This window comes from Atractosteus spatula, chromosome 17 (assembly GCF_055471065.1).
Source record: "Atractosteus spatula isolate fAtrSpa1 chromosome 17, fAtrSpa1.hap1, whole genome shotgun sequence".
NCBI lineage: Eukaryota > Metazoa > Chordata > Actinopteri > Semionotiformes > Lepisosteidae > Atractosteus > Atractosteus spatula.
Genome location: NC_142722.1, coordinates 3,508,440 through 3,531,158, shown reverse-complemented (window position 1 = coordinate 3,531,158; position 22,719 = coordinate 3,508,440). Strand labels below are relative to the sequence as shown.

At 51.9% G+C, this 22,719-nt stretch overlaps 1 protein-coding gene across 3 annotated transcripts in view; it reads left to right on the top strand.

Moving 5' to 3' along the window:
• Window positions 1-22,719, top strand: part of grk3 (G protein-coupled receptor kinase 3) — a 62,719-nt gene that overhangs the window by 15,652 nt on the left and 24,348 nt on the right. For all 3 annotated transcript variants that reach the window (XM_088935268.1, XM_088935267.1, XM_088935269.1), the window contains exons 3-13: window positions 7,449-7,522; window positions 8,245-8,346; window positions 8,779-8,853; window positions 9,718-9,779; window positions 9,895-9,946; window positions 10,047-10,138; window positions 10,469-10,568; window positions 11,220-11,298; window positions 11,395-11,525; window positions 14,533-14,627; window positions 15,847-15,954. In XM_088935268.1, coding sequence (XP_088791394.1) covers window positions 7,449-7,522; window positions 8,245-8,346; window positions 8,779-8,853; window positions 9,718-9,779; window positions 9,895-9,946; window positions 10,047-10,138; window positions 10,469-10,568; window positions 11,220-11,298; window positions 11,395-11,525; window positions 14,533-14,627; window positions 15,847-15,954 — 970 coding nt within the window. The remainder of the gene's footprint in view (window positions 1-7,448; window positions 7,523-8,244; window positions 8,347-8,778; window positions 8,854-9,717; window positions 9,780-9,894; window positions 9,947-10,046; window positions 10,139-10,468; window positions 10,569-11,219; window positions 11,299-11,394; window positions 11,526-14,532; window positions 14,628-15,846; window positions 15,955-22,719) is intronic.

Genomic DNA, 22,719 nt, shown 5'->3' with positions numbered 1-22,719 from the left:
GAGTGGGGTGGTTAAACCTTCAACTATTGCTGACACACTCACACCCCCACCCCCGTGGAGAGCTCTCTCAGAGCGAAACTCCTGGGGAGAGGAAGTGAGACAGAGGAGTGACAGGGCTGTGGGCTGAAGAACAAAAATAAATTGACACTGTCCACTGGCATGACTGCACAGCAGCTCAGGCTCGTCCCATTGTGCTGACCGGGGACACTTTGCCACAGGAGATGACATGTTAAACTGAGGTCCTGACTACTTGGTCATTAAACATCCTCTCACTGTTTGTTAAAACCAGGGTCCTGACTGAGCTCTCTCTGGGTTCTACAGTGCAGCCTCCTGGCCTCCCTGCAGGCGAAGGAGGTTCTGACGTCCCCCTGGTTTGCAGGGCTGGGCTGCTGGTGCAGGATGGCGGCTGAGTGGTTGGGAAGCGGGGCTGCTCCTGTGTGTGGTGTGTGTAACAGGCTGGAGTATCTGCTGGCGAAAGAAGTGCTGTGTCTATGCATCTGTTATTGCCTGTAGAGGGGGGGTAGAGAATATATGGTCTTCAGCAGTGACAGATGACAAACTGAGTGCTCTTGGGGACATGGTGGGATTGTCCGGGGTTAGAACAGGTCTGCTTGAGTGTCTGGAGCAGTGCAGTGCTGTCTGGCATAGAGGGGGATTTCTGACTTTCTCATTTCTAAATAATGTAGCTGATCCTTTACAGAGAAGTATAATGTTCTTAACAGATGGTGTTTTATAATGTCCCATAGTGCTGTAGTGAGGACCTCAGCACTGGAAACGAGGCCGTGTTTTTGTCTTGAAGTGCCTGTGGTTTGTAGGAAACCGAGACTTCCTCTGTCAGAGATACCAAGATGCTGGTGGCAGAATAGGACAGATAGGTTGAAATTATTTCAAAGCAGAGGTAGAGCACTGTGTTGTCTGCTTCCTGGTAGAGATGATGTTTAGGGATGGCTTGTACAGTCGGCGCGGCGCTGTTCCTGTGATGCGTTGAGATGAAGTATGCCTGAGCGCAGTGTGCTGTGTCTGCGAGTGAACCTTCTTTTTCCTGGTTATGCGTGGGTGGGTGTGTATAACTGCCCCTCCCCCCTCTTGATCTCTTTTCCTGCTTTCCTCTGTCTCTCCCTCTCCCTTGCTCCCCCCATCAGTGTGGGCGGATGTATGCTTGTGTGTTCAAACACGTGTCTGTATCAGCTGCACACTTCCGTACTGATAGTGCAGAGGAGGGAGTGTGTGGACAGACTGATCTTTGTTACAGTTTCTCTGGAGGAAAAAACATACACAGTGGCACACTGCCACTCACACGTGCACTGACACACACATGAGCACATTCAGACTCGCAGTGACACACACATGAGCACATTCAGACTTGCAGTGACACACACACGTGCACTGACACACACATGAGCACATTTAGACTCGCAGTGACACACACATGAGCAGATTCAGACTCACACGTGCACTGACGTCTTCACTAAAACACACGAGCCAATTCAGACTCTCACTGGCACACTCACACATGTACTAACATGTTCACTGACACACATGAGCACATTCAGACTTTCACTGACACACACACATGTGCACTGACAAACTCAGCAGAGGAAAGTCCAGAGTAACATAGAGAACAAATGGAAAACACCACATCCATTCTGAAATGCTTATAGCTTTGGACTAGACACCTGAAGAATAAAATGCATTAACAGGAAACCGTGATATCATAGCAGTTTCTGAAACATGACTGGAGCAGGATGGCAGGGACACATTTAAAAAAAAGGGCAGAAAATATGGTTATTATCACCCTAGACAGAGCTCAGAGAAGAGCTGCCTCAGGGATCATTATATATCGATTATATCTCTATACCGACATCATCTCCTGAGATAAATCTCCTCAGTTGAAGAGATCCAGGGACTGTTTATCACTCAGTGACATCACAACTGGAAACTACAAAGGGCTTCATCTGGGCTGGAGAACAGGGAAACAAGTTAAACAAAGAGATGTGGGTGTCTGGAACAGGCAAAACTATGGGCTTCTTAGAACAGCAGCTGGAGAAGATGTCAGACCCGCTCAGCTCTTGGGGGGCCCAGCGAGCCTCTCATGTTCTCACCATGATGGTCCGGATCAGAGTTCCTGCACGTGGGTTCCTGCCCGCAGTGCCCAAGCAGTAGCAGAGAGCAGGTCCCCAGAGCCCTGCGAGGACCACAGCACCTTGGAGACAGGCGCAGACAGGCCAAGCAAGGGTGTCCCCTGGTCTGCCAAATGTGGAAGTGTGGTGTGTGACGCCTTGCTGCTTTGTGATCCGCTCCTCCCCCATTCAAACCTGAACCCTGCTGAAGTAAGATGACATGCAGATGAGCTCCATAAGATGCGTAAGGACAGTACTGGTGTGTGTGACAGCACTGGAGGTGCTGGAGTGTTCAGAGAGAACTGGAAAGATGTGCATATAAGAAATGAGATAGCCAAGTTTGTCAGACATAATAATAATTAATAATTGCTTACACTTATATAGCGCTTTTCTGGACACTCCACTCAAAGCACTTTACAGGTGATGGGGACTCCCCTCCACCACCACCAATGTGCAGCATCCACCTGGATGATGCGACGGCAGCCATAGTGCGCCAGAACGCTCACCACACACCAGCTCTCAGTGGGGAGGAGAGCAGAGAGTAATGAAGCCAATTCATAGATGGGGATTATTAGGAGGCCATGATTGGTAAGGGCCGATGGGAAATTTGGCCGGGGTTACACCCCTACTCTTTTCGAGAAATGCCCTGGGATTTTTAATGACCACAGAGAGTCAGGACCTCGGTTTTACGTCTCATCTGAAGGACGGCGCCTGTTTACAGTATAGTGTCCCCGTCACTATACTGGAGCATTAGGACCCACATGGACCGCAGGGTGAGCGCCCCCTGCTGGCCCCTCTAACACCTCTTCCAGCAGCAACCATAGTTTTTCCCAGGAGGTCCCCATCCGGGTACTGACCAGCCTGCTTAGCTTCAGTGGGTTGCCAGTTGTGAGTTGCAGGGTGATATGCTGCTGGTTATGCTGCTCTGGCACTACTGTTTCTTGCCCAGCTGGGGGGCTGTGATGGCACTGCCCTGCTGCCCGCAGGCAGCAGCTGTGGAGACGAGCACAACGACTCCCTTTGATGAGGTTTTGGAGACCACGTCTTATCTGATGAGCATTGTTTCTTGAGCAGATACCTGTGAGCTAGTTCCAGATCACACGCAGGCAGAGTGGTGTGCTCAGAGAAGCACAGGGCCTCGTCTACAAACAGTCCCTATAGGCAGATGAAATGTTTCCAATTAGTAGAATGTTCTCCAGGCAGGGGAGCAGCAGGATTCGTTCAGCGTTCCCGCTGTTTCAGGGACCCTCTGAGACTCCAAGGTTTTGATCTAGTCAGCACCTCATCCCCAATTTCTGCCTTTCAACATGTTCCCACTGCTGTTAATTACAGATAAAATGTGTTCTGGGACTGGACTGGATCCTGGGGCTCCCTGTGTGTCACTCCTTGTCCTTGGACTGAGTCCTCAGTTCGGTGCCTTGCTGCCAGAGACTCAGCAGGGCCTCTTCCTGGGCTCTGTGAATTTACTTCACTCCACGCGGCCCCTTACGGCCTCAGACAGCTCCACGCGGCCCCTTAGGGCCTCAGACTATCTCAGAAAGAAACGCATTTATAAGTGTTTTTTCAGTGCTAAGTTCCAGTCTTGGTGGACTAAAAGGTTCCTGATTGTTGTTCTACATTACCTTATTATCTCAATCAGTACCTAATTGCTCATTATTTGCCTAGTAGAAAATATAAGTATAGGTTAAGGCCTATACTTGTTCTAAAACAGCTGGAGATTGAAAGAGGCCTATAAAACTTGCTGAACTGTTGTCCTTGAGTACGTTTGGTTGGGACAACCACAGATGGGTACAGAAGGGAAAGTATAAAGTGCTCATCTAATTGACTGCTCTGTGTCTTTAGGCCGGTCTGCACAGCCAGCTGGGGGGGGGGGTGAGGGTGGATGCAGTGGAAGCTAGGAGGAGTCAGGGATGGAGGGCAGGAGAGATAAGGGAAGAAAGGAAGAGAAGAGTTGGGAAGATAGGGTGAGACTGGGAGGAAAGCCAGTGCTGGTTACTTGTGTAATAAAGGTTGGTGGTTTTCAGTGGATTAGTTGTGTTCATTATGTTAGGCTGCCATATTAAGTGGCTATTTTAACATCTGTAGTCAACTGAGGGCCTGTGAAGGCAGCAGCTATTTCACTGCTCGGAGCTCAGGTGGGGGGTGGCTGCCATTGAGGTAGGTGGAAATTGAAAATGGATTCAAGGAAACTTTACACAAGAAGAGAGAAGCTGAGATGGAGAGAGTGAAGTACACAGTGTTATATAGTGTGAGCAGTGCCCCGTTCATGCCTACACTATCTGAAGGGATTGTTGAGGATGTATATAATTTTCTATATGTTCATCCTAAATGATTACACAGTGTTTCACATATTTGAGAGAACAGCCTCAGGACAACTCTCAGGATAGCCTCAGACCGGCCCCTTACGGCCTCAGGCAGCTCCACGCGGCCCTTACGGCCTCAGACTATCCCAGAAATAAACACATTTATAAGTGTTTTTTCAGTGCTTAGTTCCAGTCCTGGTGGACTAAAAGGTTCCTGATTGTTGTTCTACATTACCTTATTATCTCAATCAGTACCTAATTGCTCATTATCTGCCTAGTAGGACAGGTTAAGGCCTATACTTGCTCTTAAACAGCTGGAGATTGAAAGAGGCCTATAAAACCTGCTGAGCTGTTGTCCTTGAGTACGTTTGGTCGGACAACCACAGATGGGTACAGAAGGGAAAGTATGCATAGAAGCACTTCAGACAGCCTGTGGCAGGGAGAGAGAAGAGGCTTTGATAAGGGAATAGACTGAGCTGGAGACAGTGGAACAAAATGTGAGAGAGAGAAGAAACAGATATTGCAGGAGTTCAGCGTGTTGTACCAGCACACTCCTCAAATGTGAACCCGAGAAAGAGATCCAGGATAACAGAGGGAGATTACGAGAGAGAATTTAAACTTCATGGCCAGATGGGGAGAGATAGAGATGAATAAAGGAAGATGGAGAGTAGCAGAGACGGCGATAAAGAGTGATAGAAAAAGAAAGGGAGAGATAGGGCAGGAGAGAGGAAGAGAGACGGCGATAAAGAGCAGTAGAGCGAGGTACTTGACGTTATGAGGTCTGGGTCTCTCTTACTGTTGGGGACAAGAATTAGTGTATTAATTTAATCTGAATTAGTGCTGGTATTTTTACTGTGGCCTGTGTGGAGGTGTGGGAAGAGGGGGATGTAGCTGTGGGATTAAGGTTATTGCTGATCCCTATTTCCTATAGCGCAGCCAGCCCTTGGAGGACTGTGCTGCTCAGATAAACCCACACTGCAGAGCCACTTAACCCGCAGTTGAATCTTCTGTACTGACTGCAGAGCTCTCTCTCTCACTCCATCTGTCTTCCCCACACATGCCAGATTCTCCCAGTTTTGATGGGAGCCTGTCACCATGACAACCCGTCAGCCAGCACCTTTTCTGTAGTGCGTGTCTGTCGGAGCGAGTATCTCTCCATCAGCCTCTCGTTTCCTAAGGCTTTGTTCTGCTGGAACTCATTTTAAGTCCCTTGTGCTACCTCTTTTCTTGTTTTCCTTTACTCCCTTATTTTCCCAAAGTCTTTCTCTCTCTCTTTCCCCAGGTCTCTCTCTCTTCTCTCTCTCTTTCCCCAGGTCTCTCTCCTCTCTTGTCCTCACTTTGATGTTATATTTAGCCACGGTGACACTGACACATCCTGCAGCACCCTTTCAAGTGTGTTTGTATTTACCAGTGCAGGAGAGGTGTAGAGGGAGGGATGTTGCGATGCTCAGAGATGGGGTTGCAGTGCCAAGCCTAAAATCGCAAAACTCCATTATGCCAGGTTGTCATGGAGACAGACTGCATGGCACTGCAGTGGTATCAGAGAGAAAGTATGTGAGCATGTTCAAGTGCAAGTGCATTATCATGAGTGTGTTCTAGTGTGTTATGGTGTGAGTGTATTACACTTGTATAACAGTACCAGTGTTATATTGTGTTATGGTGTAAAATAGCGAAGAGCTCAGTCTTTTCACGAGGACCCTCTTCAGCTCATTGTTTCCCATCGTGTATCTGTAGTGTGTTTTCTCTCCTGCGAGTAAACTCTGCACTTGTCTGCTGTAAATGTCATCTGCCAGGAGATTGTTCAGTCCTGAATCTGGTCCCAGTCTTTCTGAATGTCTGTGCAGACTCTGCAGTGTTTGCTAAGTGCCCCAGTTTGATATCATTTGCACACTTGATTAGTTTACCAACTGTCCCAGAACTGAGATCATTGGTCTAAATTGGGAAGTGGTCCAGGTACAGACTCCTGTGGTACTACACTAACTCCACCATCCCAGATCCAGGAATCTTTTATATCTGTTAATGCCATCTTAATCCAAGGGAATGCAGTACCTTGACCAACTAACGCCTGAAATGGAATAACAACTTTTTTATCAAAGATCTTCTGAAAATGTGTGTGTGTGTTAGTGCTCTTGTTTAAATCACTCAAACAATTTAATCCAGACTTGCCTTTACAAATGTTCTAAACCCATACTGACTGTTTCCTAGAATCCTGTTGCCACTCAGGATCCTCTGGTTCAGTTCTCATTATAGATTCCACAGCAGTGTGAGTAACAGACATGAGTCTCACTGGTCTGGAGTGACTGGGGTCAGTGGGCCCAGGTGTCCAGTGTGTGAGTAACAGACATGAGTCTCACTGGTCTGGAGTGACTGGGGTCAGTGGGCCCAGGTGTCCAGTGTGTCAGTAACAGACATGAGTCTCACTGGTCTGGAGTGACTGGGTTCAGTGGGCCCAGGTGTCCAGTGTGTGAGTAACAGACATGAGTCTCACTGGTCTGGAGTGACTGGGGTCAGTGGGCCCAGGTGTGCAGTGTGTGAGTAACAGACATGAGTCTCACTGGTCTGGAGTGACTGGGGTCAGTGGGCCCAGGTGTCCAGTGTGTCAGTAACAGACATGAGTCTCACTGGTCTGGAGTGACTGGGTTCAGTGGGCCCAGGTGTCCAGTGTGTGAGTAACAGACATGAGTCTCACTGGTCTGGAGTGACTGGGGTCAGTGGGCCCAGGTGTCCAGTGTGTGAGTAACAGACATGAGTCTCACTGGTCTGGAGTGACTGGGTTCAGTGGGCCCAGGTGTCCAGTGTGTGAGTAACAGACATGAGTCTCACTGGTCTGGAGTGACTGGGGTCAGTGGGCCCAGGTGTCTAGTGTGTAAGTAACAGACATCAGTCTCTGGAGTGTCTGGGTTCACTTAGAGCAGTTTTTGGGGTGTTAACCCCTCTCTCCATCGTCTGTCAGTCCCCCAGGATCAGTGCAGTTTTGGTAGTTAACTCCAGTCTGTCTCTTTCTCTCTACCTGACTGTTTCTCAGGGTTCCTGTTATTTAAGGATTTCTGCATGAATGAGATTGACGAGGCTGTCCCACAGCTGAAGTTCTATGAGGAGGTAAGACCTGAGACTCTGTCCTGGGATTTATCTCGGCTCTCCTGCCCTGGCCTGTAGTGTTGTACTAGTGTGGTTAACTCCGAACCTGGAGCCAAGATAATGCTGTACTGTCCTCCTGGGCTGTCTCTTCCTTCTGCCTGCTAGCTGGGCAGGGGCTCCTCTCTGCAGCTGCTCACAGCAGGACGAGGGGGCCGAGGACGGAGATCGGTGTGTGTGTTGGGGGGGTGGGGTGGTATGTGCATTTACTTATGTGACGAAAAAAAACAGTATTTCGTGTCTGTATTTCCCAGTGTGGTGTTTGCAACGGAGGAGTAGGAACTAAGAAGAGTCAAAGTTCCCACAGATGGAGAACAGGATAGCCTCAGTGTGTGTGCCCCCCACCCTCTCTGAGCTCATAAGCCCTGCCCTCCCCATTCCTCCCAATTCTCGTGGTAATGCTGGAGACTGAGTGGTGCTGTATTGTACAGGCAATTGCTGGGGCTTAATCTGGAAATGTGAATCTCCCCCATTGCCCTTCTCCCTCTCCTAAAACCATGACAACACACTGCCTGGAGCCTGAGCCCCATCTCCTAGCAACTGCACTCTTCTGTGCTCTCTGCATGGGGATTGGCTGGGGATGGGAGACCCCAGTGACGTCATCCTTGATGGAGGGTTACTGTGGCATTCAGGAGGAGTGGGAGGGCTGTGTGACAGTGTGACAATGCTGCATCTCTGTGTCCCAGATCAAGGAGTACGAGAAGCTGGACTCCGAGGAGGAGCGGCTGTGCCGGAGCCGGCAGGTCTATGACAAGTACATCATGAAGGAGCTGCTGTCCTGCTCACATGTGAGGGAGCCAGCTGGCATGCCTGTATACACACTCTGTCGACATCGCTGTCACGCGCGCCGGCAGGCTTGGGCCGGGTGCTCATGCGGAAGCTGTTCAGTTGGAGACCAGCTTTAAGTCAATCCTGTTGGGCTGAACCTGCTAATTCACTGCTTCAGTGTTTGTGCGGGTCTCAGCCTGACGAACAGGAGCGATTAGACATTGGACTGTTGGAGCAGCTTTTGCAGAAGCATCTAAACCCAAGTCTGCTCTGCTTCAACATCTTACTCTTTCAGTCCTCTGTCTCTCACAGTCTCGATTCCTGTATTCCTATTTGTGTCCCACTTTGTTATATCTGAGATTTTTATTTTACTTCCCTGCCTCCTTGTGCTTCTGTGCTGCTGTTGCTGTGAAGCTGGCTGGAGTGCTGACAGCTGTGTTCCTCTTCTGCAGCCCTTCTCTAAGAAAGCTGTGGACCACGTCCAGACTCATCTGGCCAAGAAGCAGGTGCCCCCCACGCTGTTCCAGGCAAGCTCTCCTAGCCGCCCTCAGTGGCACACAGACACACGTTGGCAAGCATGGGCACACACGGGTGTGCCCTGACACATCAGGCTCAGTAGGTGACCAGAACAGCTGTAGGCCAAGTTATTGCTTTACAGCTTCACGTTATTGAGAAAACGATTAGGTGTGTGTTGTTTCCATGTGGTGGTAGTGCCCTCAATTATGAGTAAGGCTCAATAGATTCAGTGCCTTCAGCATTCTTATTTGTGCTGCATGAGGATGAGACAGTTTTGTTAGATGTTTGTTGTCAGAACGATCCTGCCTGCTGCTCTGGCCGCAGCTTTTCTAGCACTCAATTGTAGCCAAGGGTTAGAGAGACGCCCAGGAAACCCACATTTCTTCAGACAGTGGAGCTGAGGACTGAAGCTGTCTTGCTATATAGAGCATACCTGATTTTTAACGTATGGATGGAATTTTAAATTGTGCACTAGTACCAGAGTTCCTGCTGTTCCAGCACAGTGGAAGTTACTTTTGAATTCATACCAAAATGATATATCAGTTGTTTCTGGTTTTAATATGTGAAAGCTCTTGCCAATAGCACGCTGTGGGCTTGACAAAGTGACTGAGTGAACACCTGCATTGTGTGCCAGTTTTGAAAGTGCTTCTGTGCTTAGAATTTTGAGAGTTTCTTTCAAGAACTGGTTTTAATGTTACGTCTATGCATTGTTCTTCTGGAATATGATATCTGGGCAGTGACGTCTGCTCAAACCCGTACATGTAATACCGTCACTAGTGGTACTCACAGACACTGATGAACACTGGCGTGCACACACTTGCAAGGAAGAACACGGCTCACACTTCTGTCTCTCTGCCTCCCTGCCTATGCTGCAGCCCTATATCGAGGAGATCTCTGACAGTCTGCGAGGGAAGATCTTTCAGAAGTTCATTGAGAGGTGAGTGAGCAGACGGGCGCAGGCCTGTGTTTGTTGGTCTGTGGATCTGTTGTGGAGCCCCCATGCGTGATGAGGCCCCAGTCTTGGCCTTTTCTCACTCTGTTTCTCTCTGCAGTGACAAGTTCACGCGGTTCTGCCAGTGGAAGAACGTGGAGCTCAATATCCACGTGAGTGTCTCCTGTCTGCGTGTTGCGGTTTTCACAGAAATGTAGTCAGCGGTTTGTAACTGCACAATACCCCTCTTTCCTTTCCTGCCCCCTCTCTCAGCTGACGATGAACGACTTCAGCGTGCATCGGATCATCGGCCGCGGTGGCTTCGGAGAGGTGTACGGCTGCAGGAAAGCAGACACAGGGAAAATGTGAGTCAACAGAGTGTTAAGAGTGACAGAGACCGTGCCTGTTAGAGGGGGAAGGTTTCACTTGCTTTCCGTGCTTGTGCAGTCCAGAAAGGATTCAGCTGTAATTGTGGTATCTGTGACAGTGCCGCCAGTGCACCAACTTCGACATGAAGAGGTGGAGAGCGAAAGGAGGGAGGGGCGAGGAGCTCAGGGCAGAGGGTAGAGCTGGGAGCAGGGAGAGCATACGGAAAGCAGGCACCGTTATTGCAAAGGGTGGGGAGACGGAGCACGGGCAGAGTAGGATAGGGAAGGTGTGTGTCCAGTTGCTGATGGAGGGGCTGTGTGCGGCAGGTACGCTATGAAGTGTCTGGATAAGAAGCGGATCAAGATGAAACAGGGGGAGACTCTAGCGCTGAACGAGAGGATCATGCTGTCGCTGGTCAGCACTGGGGTGAGTTCACGTGCTGCCTGAGAATGTGTTCCGTTACTGTCTCACTGGACACGCTGTCACATAGTCGTGCCTGGGACTCCAGGTTCTCACTCCAGCCGGGCTGTCTGTGACTCTTTTGAATTTTAGTTTTGAAATTTAGTGAACTAAATTTCTTTACTGGACAGTATCCATTGCTTCCAGCACTGACACTAATGAGAGATGTCAAGTTACCGATAAAAATGACCTTGAGATCTTCCAAGGCCCAAATTGCACAGAGCTGTTTATAATCTGCCAGTCCCAGTGGCTGGCAGGCAGGTAGCAGCTCCAATGGAGACGTCACCCTGCCCCACGTCGCACAAACAGCTGTAGCACAGCTGGTAAGAAAGTGTCCTGAGCCTGTTCTGTCCAAGAGAGAGGGTCAGTGAAAGGTCACAGCTGGATTACAGCATTCCGCATTCCTGAACTGTGAATTGCTCTGCAGCCCTGGTTCCTCCTGGCTGTCTGCTCCCCTGTGGTCTCACTGCAGTGAAGCAGAGGAGGGCAGCTGTGTGCAATGTCTGCTTTTGCGTTCTTAAAGCTAGTAAGTGCAGTTCTCTGTGAGTAAATGACTCCCCTCTGTCTCCCCTCCTTCCCTTTTTCTCTTTCTGATCCTCTTCCTCTCTCTTCATCCAGGACTGCCCATTCATTGTTTGTATGACCTATGCCTTCCACACCCCCGACAAGCTCTGCTTCATCCTGGACCTCATGAACGGTGAGTTACCTTTCACCCCTCTCCAACCTTAGTCTACCATCTCCCCCCTCTCTTCACTCCTCTCCCTCTGCCCGCTTGTATGTTTTTGTCTCTCAGGAGGGGACCTGCACTACCACCTCTCTCAGCACGGTGTGTTTAACGAGAAAGAGATGCGCTTCTATGCGGCTGAGATCATCCTGGGCCTGGAGCACATGCACAACCGCTACGTGGTCTACAGAGACCTGAAGGTGAGAGAGGGGGAGGGGCTAATAGAGAGTGTATCTGCAGCAATGGGGAGGGGACGGTCTGTCCATGGCAAAGTGGAAGGGTTAATAGAGGGAGGGGCTTGTGTGGCTACAGAACAGGGTCTAATAGAGGCGTGTGGCCTTGGCAAGTGGGAGGGGCCAATAGAGGGGTGTGGCTACACAGCACTTGCTAATAGAGGGATGTGGCCCCAACAATGGTGGCTAATGGAGTGTAACTGTAAGGGGAGGGGCTAACATAGGGGTGTGGCTACAGCAAGGGCAAGGGGCTAGGGGGAGACAAATGGCAGGAGTATGCAGGTCCCGTCATAGCAGCCTGGCTCAGGGAGATACACTGCTCCAATTATACACAGGGTCTAATTTAAACTGTTTTCTTCCCTGTTTCATTTGTAGAGTATTAAAACTAACTTTTGTTTTTCATAACAATAATTGTGGATTTTTTTCCTTTTTTTTTTGTTTGACTAACCTATTTAACAACATACAAATGGCCCTTCCAGTAAAGCACTAAGGGAAGAGTTGTTGGGGGATGGAAGTCCAATCTGGGTTATGTGTGTCACTGACTGTGTCCTTGATTAAAATTCTTTCCTTCCCTCTGTCCTCCTCTCTCCCCCTCGTCACCCTCTCGATCAGATTCAAATTAACAGATGCCTTATTGGCACGACTGTAATGACAAGTATTACCAAAGCTTTGAACATTAAGACAATAGAACATCAAAAAGGTTTCTTGCGAGAGGAGGTCATTGGGCCCATCTAGCTCGTTTTGTAGTCAGTTTTAATTGATCTCAGGATTTCATCAAACTGTTTCTTGACAGAAGCCAGGTTATCAGGTTCAACAGCATGGCTGGACAGCTTTTCCCGTGCTTCTGTAACCTTTTGTGTAAAGAAGTGCCTCCTGTTATTAGTTTTAAATACACTGCCACTTAATTCATATTTCACTGTTACATCTGAAGGAGTCCTCAGGGCTGACTGTTACAGAGATTTGGGGATTTTGAATTTGTGATCAGGTCTCCTTGTAGTCTTCTCTGATCAAGACTGAAGAGATTCAGGAAATACTTACTGATGAACATTGACAAATCATTCAAAATGTTGATTTATTTCCAATAACAGCCACTGCATCAGTGTTTATTTAGTCGCCTTCAGTTATGACACAAATATATTTGTCAACCACCTGTTTTTCATTTCATTTCATTGAAATGAAATGAAATCAAGATGAAACGCTCACAACTAATCCACGATGACAAAGACTAAATTGCTTTGCATTTTTTGTTTGAGTGCATTAAGATGAGCCGAAATGCCCTGTCTGAGTAAAATTCGTACTGAAATGAATTTTGTCACGTGAGGTTCACCGTTTGCGCATGTCCTTTCTGCTGGCTGTAGCGGGTCCAGTTCCAGGGCTGCGTGGTGCCTCAGGGTGTGAGAATCTCCAGTAACAGGGCGTGCAGCTTTCTCCTCTTCCCTTCTGTTTCTGACTGTCCTCATTTCCAGCCGGCGTTTCCACACCTCAGTGTGTCTCAGTGTTAATTGATTGGTACCCAGATAAACAAAGAGATGTGTACACTGTACCTATTATATTAGAAAAAGAAAAGCCACGTAGATGCAAGAAATGCTTGTGGTTCTCCATGCTTTCAGCTGGAAGAAAAAGATCTGGAGTCTGGCACTACTTTATAGAGGATGAGCAAACCAGGAAAAGCTCTTGTAAAACATTACTAAAAGATAAACAGAATGTGGCTACATTATGAGTTGAAAAGTACAACAAATTTGAAGTCGTAATTTGAAGTCGCAGCATCTTGACGTTTAGCATCTAGCATCTTTTTACATGAAGACATCTGTTTTTTATTTTGTAGCTATTCAACAAACAGACTAGAAAACTAAGCAAGAATAAATTGTATTTTACTGTTTGTGTATTCAAAAATTACTATTTTTTTTGTCTTGGCTAGAGATCAATGTATAAGAAGTAAGTTACTCTTCTAAATTGTGAGAGTTTGGACAAACGCACTATGAGCTGCATTTCAGGCTGTGACAGGGTGAACCCCTGGGGTACCTGTGTGCTGATCCTCACTGTGTCTCCCTCAGGCTGTGACAGGGCGAACCCCTGGGGTACCTGTGTGCTGTTCCTCACTGTGTCTCCCACAGGCTGTGACAGGGTGAATCCCTGGGGTACCTGTGTGCTGTTCCTCACTGTCTCTCCCACAGGCTGTGACAGGGTGAACCCCTGGGGTACCTGTGTGCTGATCCTCACTGTGTCTCCCTCAGGCTGTGACAGGGTGAACTCAACCCCAAACTAGCCTATGGGGCTGGAAGAACAGCCAGGTTTTTTGATTAATGTTGGTGGGGAAGTCGAAAACTGAAGTGTCCTGGGTGTGTTTGGACTGAGCAGGAAAGTACATACTTGTCTTGACCTCTCCTGTCTCGCAGTGGCCATACAGCCTCTTCTCTGGATGGCCAGGGTTGTCTTGTTGCCTTTGGTTATTCAGCCTGTACTTGGTCAGGATCTGCCTGCATCTCTGCCAATGAAGAGATACTCCAAGACCATTATTTCTGTTTCGGGCCTGACAGCTATCAGGTGTACTTTGGTATTTGTTTTAATTGTCCCAGTGTTCTCTGATTTTGATGTGTGATATAATTGAGTCTGCAGCAGTGAGGGTCTGTGTAGTGAGGTTCAGGGCAAGCTGGCTGAGGAGCTGCAGGGCCTTCAAACGGAGCGACTCTGGGTTACTTCTCCTGAGAAGCCTCCTGAACCTGGGTGCAATTCTGTACGTGGATGAGCAGTGTCTCAAGGACTTGTTCAGGCCTGCAGGCGTGGTACACCAGCACCTAGAAAATGGATGTTCAGGATTTCAGCTGAATGCTTTTTCTATCATGTGCATTTCTGATTGAGTGAACCGTAAACCTCACTCCATACAGGAAAATGGGCTGGATACAACTCAGCTTCTTGTTGAAGAATTTATTTTATATAGGCTTCTTTTGATGGCTCTTCCTCTCCCCCTCTCCAGCCTGCCAATATCCTGCTGGATGAGCATGGCCATGTGAGGATATCGGACCTGGGGCTAGCCTGTGACTTCTCCAAGAAGAAACCCCACGCCAGCGTGTCAGTATCCCTCTGCCTCTCCCTGTTCGCCATCTCTCTCTCTCTGTTAGTCTCTATTGTTCTGATAATTGTTGTTGCTTTGGCAATACTCATTCATTGGTCAGACCTTTGAATTAAGTCTGTCTAGAGCCTAACAAATTTCTGTCTTTTTGCTTGTTTCTGTTTATCTCTCTCTCTGTGCCCGTCTCGCTCGCTCTCTCTGTGCCCGTCTCGCTCGCTCTCTCTGTGCCCGTCTCTCTCGCTCGCTCTCTCTGTGCCCGTCTCGCTAGCTCGCTCTCTCTGTGCCCGTCTCTCTCGCTCGCTCTCTCTGTGCCCGTCTCTCTCGCTCGCTCTCTCTGTGCCCGTCTCGCTAGCTCGCTCTCTCTGTGCCCGTCTCGCTCGCTCTCTCTGTGCCCGTCTCGCTCGCTCTCTCTGTGCCCGTCTCGCTAGCTCGCTCTCTCTGTGCCCGTCTCTCTCGCTCGCTCTCTCTGTGCCCGTCTCGCTAGCTCGCTCTCTCTGTGCCCATCTCGCTCGCTCTCTCTGTGCCCGTCTCGCTCGCTCTCTCTGTGCCCGTCTCTCTCGCTCGCTCTCTCTGTGCCCGTCTCGCTAGCTCGCTCTCTCTGTGCCCATCTCGCTCGCTCTCTCTGTGCCCATCTCGCTCGCTTGCTCTCTCTGTGCCCGTCTTGCTAGCTCGCTCTCTCTGTGCCCATCTCGCTCGCTCTCTCTGTGCCCATCTCGCTCGCTCTCTCTGTGCCTGTCTCGCTCGCTCGCTCTCTCTGTGCCCGTCTCTCTCTCTGTGCCCGTCTCGCTCGCTCGCTCTCTCTGTGCCCGTCTCGCTCGCTCGCTCTCTCTGTGCCTGTCTCGCTCGCTCGCTCTCTCTGTGCCCGTCTCGCTCGCTCTCTCTGTGCCCGTCTCGCTCGCTCTCTCTGTGCCTGTCTCGCTCGCTCGCTCTCTCTGTGCCTGTCTCGCTCGCATGCTTGCTCTCTCTGTGCCCTTCTCGCTCGCTCTCTCTGTGCCTGTCTCGCTCGCTCGCTCTCTCTGTGCCCGTCTCGCTCGCATGCTCGCTCTCTCTGTGCCCGTCTCGCTTGCTCGCTCTCTCTGTGCCCGTCTCGCTTGCTCTCTCTCTCTGTGCCTGTCTCGCTCGCTTGCTCTCTCTCTCTGTGCCCGTTTCGCTCGCTCTCTCTGTTTCTGCTTCTCCCTTCCTTGTGCATGTGTCTGATTGTGTTCTTCTGTCTTGCAGGGGAACACATGGCTACATGGCACCAGAGGTGCTGCAGAAGGGCACCGCGTACGACAGCAGTGCAGACTGGTTCTCTTTGGGCTGCATGCTCTTCAAACTGCTGCGGGGGTCAGTCCTGAGCCTGAGTGCCTCTTCTCCTTGGCTCTCTCCCTTCTCCATAGCGCTCTCACCATTCTCCATAGCTCTCTCCCCCGTCTCTCCTCTCCCCGTCTCTCTCAGCTCTCTCCCTCCCTCTGTCTTGGTGTTTGATGTCCTGCAGTAAAGGGCAGTGTTGAGGTGTGCTGGAGGTCTTGACCTTGTAGGTCAAGTCACACACTTCACAGAGGAAGAGAGTGGGGAAAGGAGAGTGGCAGAAAGACAGGTGGGGGGGTGTATGTGTAGGGGGAACACACACAGTGATTGATGTCCCTGTGATGTGTGGCAGTGTGTTTGAACACATCAAAGCACAGAAAGAGAGAGGTCAGGTGAGGGGGTGCTTTGCAACACAGAGAAACTGGGATCTCTTTGTAGACTGAGACTAGAGTTAGGAGGGGGACTGAAAGCCCAGCAAACAAGAAGTGGAGGACATCTACTGAACAGGTGCCTGGGTGACTCACTCACTGACTGACTGACTCTCCCCACTCCCCTACACACTCACTCACTGACTGACTCTCCCCACTCCCCACCACACTCACTCACTCACTGACTGACTGACTCTCCCCACTCCCCTCCACACTCACTCACTCACTGACTCCTCCCACTGGCCTCCACACTTACTCACTGACTGACTCTCCCCACTCCCCTCACACTCACTGACTGACTGACTCTCCCCACTCCCCTCCACACTCACTCACTGACTGACTCTCCCCACTCCCCTCCACACTCACTCACTGACTGACTGACTCTTCCCACTCCCCTCCACACTCACTCACTGACTGACTCTCCCCACTGCCCTCCACACTCACTCACTGACTGACTGACTCTCCCCTCTCCCCTCAACACTCACTCACTGACTGACTGACTGGCTCTCCCCACTCCCCTCCACACTCACTCACTCACTGACTGACTGACTGACTCTCCCCACTCCCCTCCACACTCACTCACTGACTGACTCTCCCCACTCCCCTTCACACTCACTCACTGACTGACTCTCCCCACTCCCCTCCACACTCACTCACTGACTGACTCCTCCCACTGCCCTCCACACTCACTCACTGACTGACTCCTCCCACTGCCCTCCACACTTACTCACTGACTGACTCTCCCCACTCCCCTCCACACTCACTCACTGACTGACTGACTCTCCCCACTCCCCTCCACACTCACTCACTGACTGACTGACTCTCCCCACTCCCCTCCACACTCACTCACTGACTGACTGACTCTCCCCACTCCCCTCCACACTCGCTCACTGATTGACTGACTGACTGACTCTCCCCACTCCCCTCACACTCACTGACTGACTGACTCTCCCCACTCCCCTCCACACTCACTCACTGACTGACTCTCCCCACTCCCCTCCACACTCACTCACTGACTGACTCTCCCCACTCCCCTCCACACTCACTCACTGATTGACTCTCCCCACTCCCCTCCACACTCACTGACTGACTCTCCTCACTCTCCTCCACACTCACTCACTGACTGACTCTCCCCACTCCCCTCCACACTCACTCACTGACTGACTGACTGACTCTCCCCACTCCCCTCCACACTCACTCACTGATTGACTGACTGACTGACTCTCCCCACTCCCCTCCACACTAACTGACTCTCCCCACTCCCCTCCACACTCACTCACTGACTCTACCCACTGTCCTCCACACTCACTCACTCACTGACTGACTCTCCCCACTCCCCTCCACACTCACTCACTCACTCACTGACTCTCCCCACTCCCCTCCACACTCACTCACTCACTGACTGACTCTCCCCACTCCCCTCCACACTCACTGACTGACTGACTCTCCCCACTCCCCTCCACACTCACTCACTGACTGACTGACTCTCCCCACTCCCCTCCACACTGACTGACTCTCCCCACTCCCCTCCAAACTCACTCACTCACTGACTGACTGACTCTCCCCACTCCCCTTCACACTCACTCACTCACTGACTGACTGACTCTCCCCACTGTCCTCCACACTCACTCACTGACTGACTCTCCACACTCACTGACTGACTCTCCCCTCTCCCCTCCACACTCACTCACTGACTGACTGACTCTCCCCACTCCCCTCCACACTCACTCACTCGCTGACTCTCCCCACTCCCCTCCACACTCACTCACTCGCTGACTCTCCCCACTCCCCTCCACACTCACTCACTCGCTGACTCTCCCCACTCCCCTCCACACTCACTCACTGACTCTCCCCACTCCCCTCCACACTCACTCACTGACTGACTGACTCTCCCCACTCCCCTCCACACTCACTCACTCACTCACTGACTGACTGACTCTCCCCACTCCCCTCCACACTCACTCACTGACTGACTCCTCCCACTGCCCTCCACACTTACTCACTCACTGACTGACTCTCCCCACTCCCCTCCACACTCACTGACTGACTGACTCTCCCCACTCCCCTCCACACTCACTCACTGACTGACTGACTCTCCCCACTCCCCTCCAGACTCACTCACTGACTGACTCTCCCCACTCCCCTCCACACTCACTCACTGACTGACTCCTCCCACTGGCCTCCACACTTACTCACTGACTGACTGACTCTCCCCACTCCCCTCCACACTCACTCACTGACTGACTGACTCTCCCCACTCCCCTCCACACTAACTGACTCTCCCCACTCCCCTCCACACTCACTCACTGACTGACCCTCCCCACTGCCCTCCACACTTACTCACTGACTGACTGACTCTCCCCACTGCCCTCCACACTTACTCACTGACTGACTGACTCTCCCCACTCCCCTCCACACTCACTCACTGACTGACTGACTCTCCCCACTCCCCTCCACACTCACTCACTGATTGACTGACTGACTGTCCCCACTCCCCTCCACACTGACTCTCCCCACTCCCCTCCACACTCACTCACTGACTGACCCTCCCCACTCCCCTCACACTCACTGACTGACTGACTCTCCCCACTCCCCTCCACACTCACTCACTGACTCTCCCCACTCCCCTCCACACTCACTCACTGATTGACTCTCCCCACTCCCCTCCACACTCACTCACTGACTGACTCTCCCCACTCCCCTCCCCTCACACTCACTGACTGACTGACTCTCCCCACTCCCCTCCACACTCACTGACTGACTCTCCCCACTCCCCTCCACACTCACTCACTGACTGACTGACTCTCCCCACTCCCCTCCACACTCACTCACTGACTGACTCTCCCCACTCCCCTCCCCTCACACTCACTGACTGACTGACTCTCCCCACTCCCCTCCACACTCACTGACTGACTGACTCTCCCCACTCCCCTCCACACTCACTCACTGATTGACTCTCCCCACTCCCCTCCACACTCACTCACTGACTGACTCTCCTCACTCTCCTCCACACTCACTCACTGACTGACTGACTCTCCCCACTCCCCTCCACACTCACTCACTGATTGACTGACTGACTGACTGACTCTCCCCACTCCCCTCCACACTAACTAACTCTCCCCACTCCCCTCCACACTCACTCACTGACTGACCCTCCCCACTCCCCTCACACTCACTGACTGACTGACTCTCCCCACTCCCCTCCACACTCACTCACTGATTGACTATCCCCACTCCCCTCCACACTCACTGACTGACTCTCCTCACTCTCCTCCACACTCACTCACTGACTGACTCTCCTCACTCTCCTCCACACTCACTCACTGACTGACTGACTCTCCCCACTCCCCTCCACACTCACTCACTGATTGACTGACTGACTGACTCTCCCCACTCCCCTCCACACTAACTGACTCTCCCCACTCCCCTCCACACTCACTCACTGACTGACTCTCCCCACTCCCCTCCACACTCACTCACTGACTGACTCTCCCCACTCCCCTCCACACTCACTCACTGATTGACTCTCCCCACTCCCCTCCACACTCACTGACTGACTGACTCTCCCCACTCCCCTCCACACTCACTCACTGACTGACTGACTGACTGACTCTCCCCACTCCCCTCCACACTCACTCACTGATTGACTGACTGACTGACTCTCCCCACTCCCCTCCACACTAACTGACTCTCCCCACTCCCCTCCACACTCACTCACTGACTCTACCCACTGTCCTCCACACTCACTCACTCACTGACTGACTCTCCCCACTCCCCTCCACACTCACTCACTCACTGACTCTCCCCACTCCCCTCCACACTCACTCACTCACTGACTGACTCTCCCCACTCCCCTCCACACTCACTGACTGACTGACTCTCCCCACTCCCCTCCACACTCACTCACTGACTGACTGACTCTCCCCACTCCCCTCCACACTGACTGACTCTCCCCACTCCCCTCCAAACTCACTCACTCACTGACTGACTGACTCTCCCCACTCCCCTTCACACTCACTCACTGACTGACTGACTCTCCCCACTGTCCTCCACACTCACTCACTGACTGACTCTCCACACTCACTGACTGACTCTCCCCTCTCCCCTCCACACTCACTCACTGACTGACTGACTCTCCCCACTCCCCTCCACACTCACTCACTCGCTGACTCTCCCCACTCCCCTCCACACTCACTCACTCGCTGACTCTCCCCACTCCCCTCCACACTCACTCACTGACTCTCCCCACTCCCCTCCACACTCACTCACTGACTGACTGACTCTCCCCACTCCCCTCCACACTCACTCACTCACTGACTGACTGACTCTCCCCACTCCCCTCCACACTCACTCACTGACTGACTCCTCCCACTGCCCTCCACACTTACTCACTCACTGACTGACTCTCCCCACTCCCCTCCACACTCACTGACTGACTCTCCCCACTCCCCTCCACACTCACTCACTGACTGACTCTCCCTACTCCCCTCAACACTCGCTCACTCACTGACTGACTCTCCCCACTCCCCTCCACACTCACTGACTGACTGACTGACTCTCCCCACTCCCCTCCACACTCACTCACTGACTGACTCTCCCCACTCCCCTCCACACTCCCTCACTGACTGTCTCTCCCCACTCCCCTCCACACTCACTCACTGACTGACTGACTCTCCCCACTCCCCTCCATACTCACTCACTGACTGACTGACTCTCCCCACTCCCCTCCACACTCACTCACTGACTGTCTCTCCCCACTCCCCTCCACACTCACTCACTGACTGACTGACTCTCCCCACTGCCCTCCACACTCACTCACTCACTCACTGACTGACTCTCCCCACTCCCCTCCACACTCACTCACTCACTGACTGACTCTTCCCACTCCCCTCCACACTCACTCACTGACTGACTGACTCTCCCCACTCCCCTCCACACTCACTCACTGACTGACTGACTCTCCCCACTCCCCTCCACACTCACTCACTGACTGACTCTCCCCACTCCCCTCCCCTCACACTCACTGACTGACTGACTCTCCCCACTCCCCTCCACACTCACTGACTGACTGACTCTCCCCACTCCCCTCCACACTCACTCACTGATTGACTCTCCCCACTCCCCTCCACACTCACTCACTGACTGACTCTCCTCACTCTCCTCCACACTCACTCACTGACTGACTGACTCTCCCCACTCCCCTCCACACTCACTCACTGATTGACTGACTGACTGACTCTCCCCACTCCCCTCCACACTAACTGACTCTCCCCACTCCCCTCCACACTCACTCACTGACTGACCCTCCCCACTCCCCTCACACTCACTGACTGACTGACTCTCCCCACTCCCCTCCACACTCACTCACTGATTGACTATCCCCACTCCCCTCCACACTCACTGACTGACTCTCCTCACTCTCCTCCACACTCACTCACTGACTGACTGACTGACCGACTCTCCCCACTCCCCTCCACACTCACTGACTGACTGACTGACTCTCCCCACTCCCCTCTACACTCACTCACTGCTTGACTGACTGACTCTCCCCACTCCCCTCCACACTCACTCACTGATTGACTGACTGACTCTCCCCACTCCCCTCCACACTCACTCACTGACTGACCCTCCCCACTCCCCTCACACTCACTGACTGACTCTCCCCACTCCCCTCCACACTCACTCACTGACTGACTCTCCCTACTCCCCTCAACACTCGCTCACTCACTGACTGACTCTCCCCACTCCCCTCCACACTCACTGACTGACTGACTGACTCTCCCCACTCCCCTCCACACTCACTCACTGACTGACTCTCCCCACTCCCCTCCACACTCCCTCACTGACTGTCTCTCCCCACTCCCCTCCACACTCACTCACTGACTGACTGACTCTCCCCACTCCCCTCCATACTCACTCACTGACTGACTGACTCTCCCCACTCCCCTCCACACTCACTCACTGACTGTCTCTCCCCACTCCCCTCCACACTCACTCACTGACTTGACTGACTCTCCCCACTGCCCTCCACACTCACTCACTCACTCACTGACTGACTGACTCTCCCCACTCCCCTCCACACTCACTCACTCACTGACTGACTCTTCCCACTCCCCTCCACACTCACTCACTGACTGACTGACTCTCCCCACTCCCCTCCACACTCACTCACTGACTGACTGACTGACTCTCCCTACTCCCATCCACACTCACTCACTGACTGACTCTCCCCACTCCCCTCCACACTCACTCACTGACTCCTCCCACTGCCCTCCACACTTACTCACTCACTGACTGGCTGACTCTCCCCACTCCCCTCCACACTCACTCACTGACTGACTGACTCTCCCCACTCCCCTCCACACTTACTCAC